This window comes from Palaemon carinicauda, chromosome 1 (assembly GCF_036898095.1).
Source record: "Palaemon carinicauda isolate YSFRI2023 chromosome 1, ASM3689809v2, whole genome shotgun sequence".
Lineage (NCBI taxonomy): Eukaryota > Metazoa > Arthropoda > Malacostraca > Decapoda > Palaemonidae > Palaemon > Palaemon carinicauda.
Window position 1 is genome coordinate 238,733,845 of NC_090725.1, and position 2,500 is coordinate 238,736,344.

Below are 2,500 nucleotides of genomic sequence, written 5' to 3' on the forward strand. Positions count from 1 at the left end.
TTTAATTTCGGTCTTGTGTGCTGGGAAAACACATGCAGTCTGTGGTAAGTATGTACATTCATTAATAATCTTTAGAGGTTCATCTATAACCCTTATTTGTTGTCTCTTCCTTTTCATTGAGAATTATCTTAGTTTTACTCAAAATCATTTTCATTCCTGCATTTCTGTCTTCTCTGTTAAAATCTTCAATAATCTTTTGCAATTCCTCCCATGATTCACCAAACAGAACTAAGCCATCTGCAAATCTAAAGTTGTTAAGGCATTCCTCATTAATGTCAATTCCTACATTTCCAAATCGAAATGGAATTTTCTCACTATCATTATGTAGCTTTGGGATTGTAGTACTTCCAGTATAAATATTTTTTTTTTTTTTTTTTTTGTATTTGTATTTGACGGGCTTTCATTACTGTTGAAGTTTTGACAGAATGAAAAGAATTCTCATAATCTGTAAATGCCATACATAGTGTTTTGTCATACTCTTTTGTTTTTTTAATTAGATGGTTAATTACATGGATATGGTCAGTAGTTGAATACCTGCACCTAAATCCTGCCTGCTCTCGTGGTCGATTGAAGTTTACTTGTCTTTCTATTCGGCCTAATATGATCTTTGTAAATATTCTATATATTACTGAGTAAACTTATTGGGCGGTAATTTTTCAGGTCTTTTGTATCTCCCTTTTTTTAATTAGTATAATGCTAATGTTTTTCCAAGCTGTAGGTATAGAGATTCTTGCAGACTCATTGTGTAAAGTCCAGTGAGTTTTACTACTATGAAATCTCTTCCATCTACTATTAATTCAATTGTTAGGCCACCTTCTCCTACTGCTTTGCTTCTTTTCATACCTTTTAATGCTTTCTTTACTTCGGCTACTGTTACTTTCGGTACCAGCTCAGGTGTTTCATTATTTCTATTGGCAAAGTTATTTCACTATTATATAGCATTGTATAGAAATCCTCTGTAATTCTTATCACTCCATATCTTTTCTTGATAATATTTCTCTTTTCATGCTTTGAAGCAAACATAAGTTGACGCCTTGTTCCAAGTCTTCTTTTCATCAATTTGATGCTTTTTCCTTTCTTTAGCGTTTCCTGAATTTTGGTCTGATTTTACGAATGTCTTGGGTTATTAGTTTGTTTATGGGTTTGGATAGATATCCTATATCTATTTAATCATTCTTGGATTTTACTCTCATATCCAATCTTTTCTATATTAGCTTTTTGATGTTTTTTGATAGTTTCCCTTGATCTTGTGTAGGAACTCAATAGCCATAGAGGAGAAATTCCAATTTCGAAGCTAAATAAATTCTTCTTCTCGTAATAGACGAATAACAAGTTTATAATGTCTAGCTTAACTGTGACTGTTTTATCACTAACACACGTAATATTCATACAGTATTTTCAAGTGTTGAGATAAAACATATAAATTAGATATTTAGTAAGATGTAAAGGGAACTTCAGCTGTGTCTTTGTTCCTCATCAGAATTTGATAGAAGCTCTAATCGAGTATTGGCCTTTGTAAAATAAGTAATCTCTTTCTATCAAGATTTTCGACGTAAATCTATTCTATATTTCATAGTATTTCCAATAAGATTCCGGTTTTAAAAATCCAGAATGCATCTAATTAATGACATTCATCTAATGCATTACCAAACACAAGAATGAAAGATTTCGTGTTTGGAAGAGTACCAAGTTATTTCAGAAGTAAGCAATGATTATATAACACTGGGTAAAAATAGTGAATACAATGCACTCTACATACTCCAGCTTCTCATTTTGATTTGACTTTTCCATCTTTGATTTGGGCAGCAAAAATGGGGTTTATTAATCTCCCGAGTTCGTATCATGAAATGACTCCATCATCGCTTCTTCAAAAATAACCAGAAATCTTGACCTTAATCTTACTTTGTCATCGAACTGGTTCTTTAAAGGAGCATATAGCTTCACGAATATTCCATAAACAGAAAAGATCAGGCATTAGAGGTTTTGAAAGATGATAAATCTAGTTTTAAGATTTAATTGAGTAATTGGCTCTACAACTATGAATGGCTTTGTTATAGGAATAAAGATTTTATTAGAAAAACATATATATCATGTGCATGTAGTGAGATTAGTGCTTTAACTGCTACAGGCCCCAGACGCAAACCTTGTAACGAAACGGACTTCACTTGCAAATGTGAACTCCTCATGGGAATCAAACCTCCAAAACCACCCGGAGGAGACAGACCACATATTGGAGAAAGGCCCCGTGGAGGAGAGAGGCCACATGGGGGAGACAGGCCACGGGGAGGAGAGAGACCACCACATGATGAATGCGGCCTTAAAGATACTATCAAAACAGAGTGTCTCGGTGACACTGAACCAGGTAAATATTGATCATTTTCTTTCCTACCCAGTAGCAGGCTACCAGCGCACAATATGGACGAATGGAAACTAGGAATTTAAAGGAATGAAAGTTAATGTGCATCTTGGAAGAATGCAAGGCGTTAATTTATATAAATAT

The 2,500-nt window shown here is 33.8% G+C and overlaps 1 protein-coding gene across 1 annotated transcript in view; it reads left to right on the forward strand.

The window, feature by feature from the left end:
- LOC137644263 (uncharacterized) overlaps positions 1 to 2,500 on the forward strand; it is a 6,676-nt gene that overhangs the window by 1,584 nt on the left and 2,592 nt on the right. Inside the window, exon 3 of the mRNA XM_068377261.1 lies at positions 2,129 to 2,362. Coding sequence (XP_068233362.1) covers positions 2,129 to 2,362 — 234 coding nt within the window. The remainder of the gene's footprint in view (positions 1 to 2,128; positions 2,363 to 2,500) is intronic.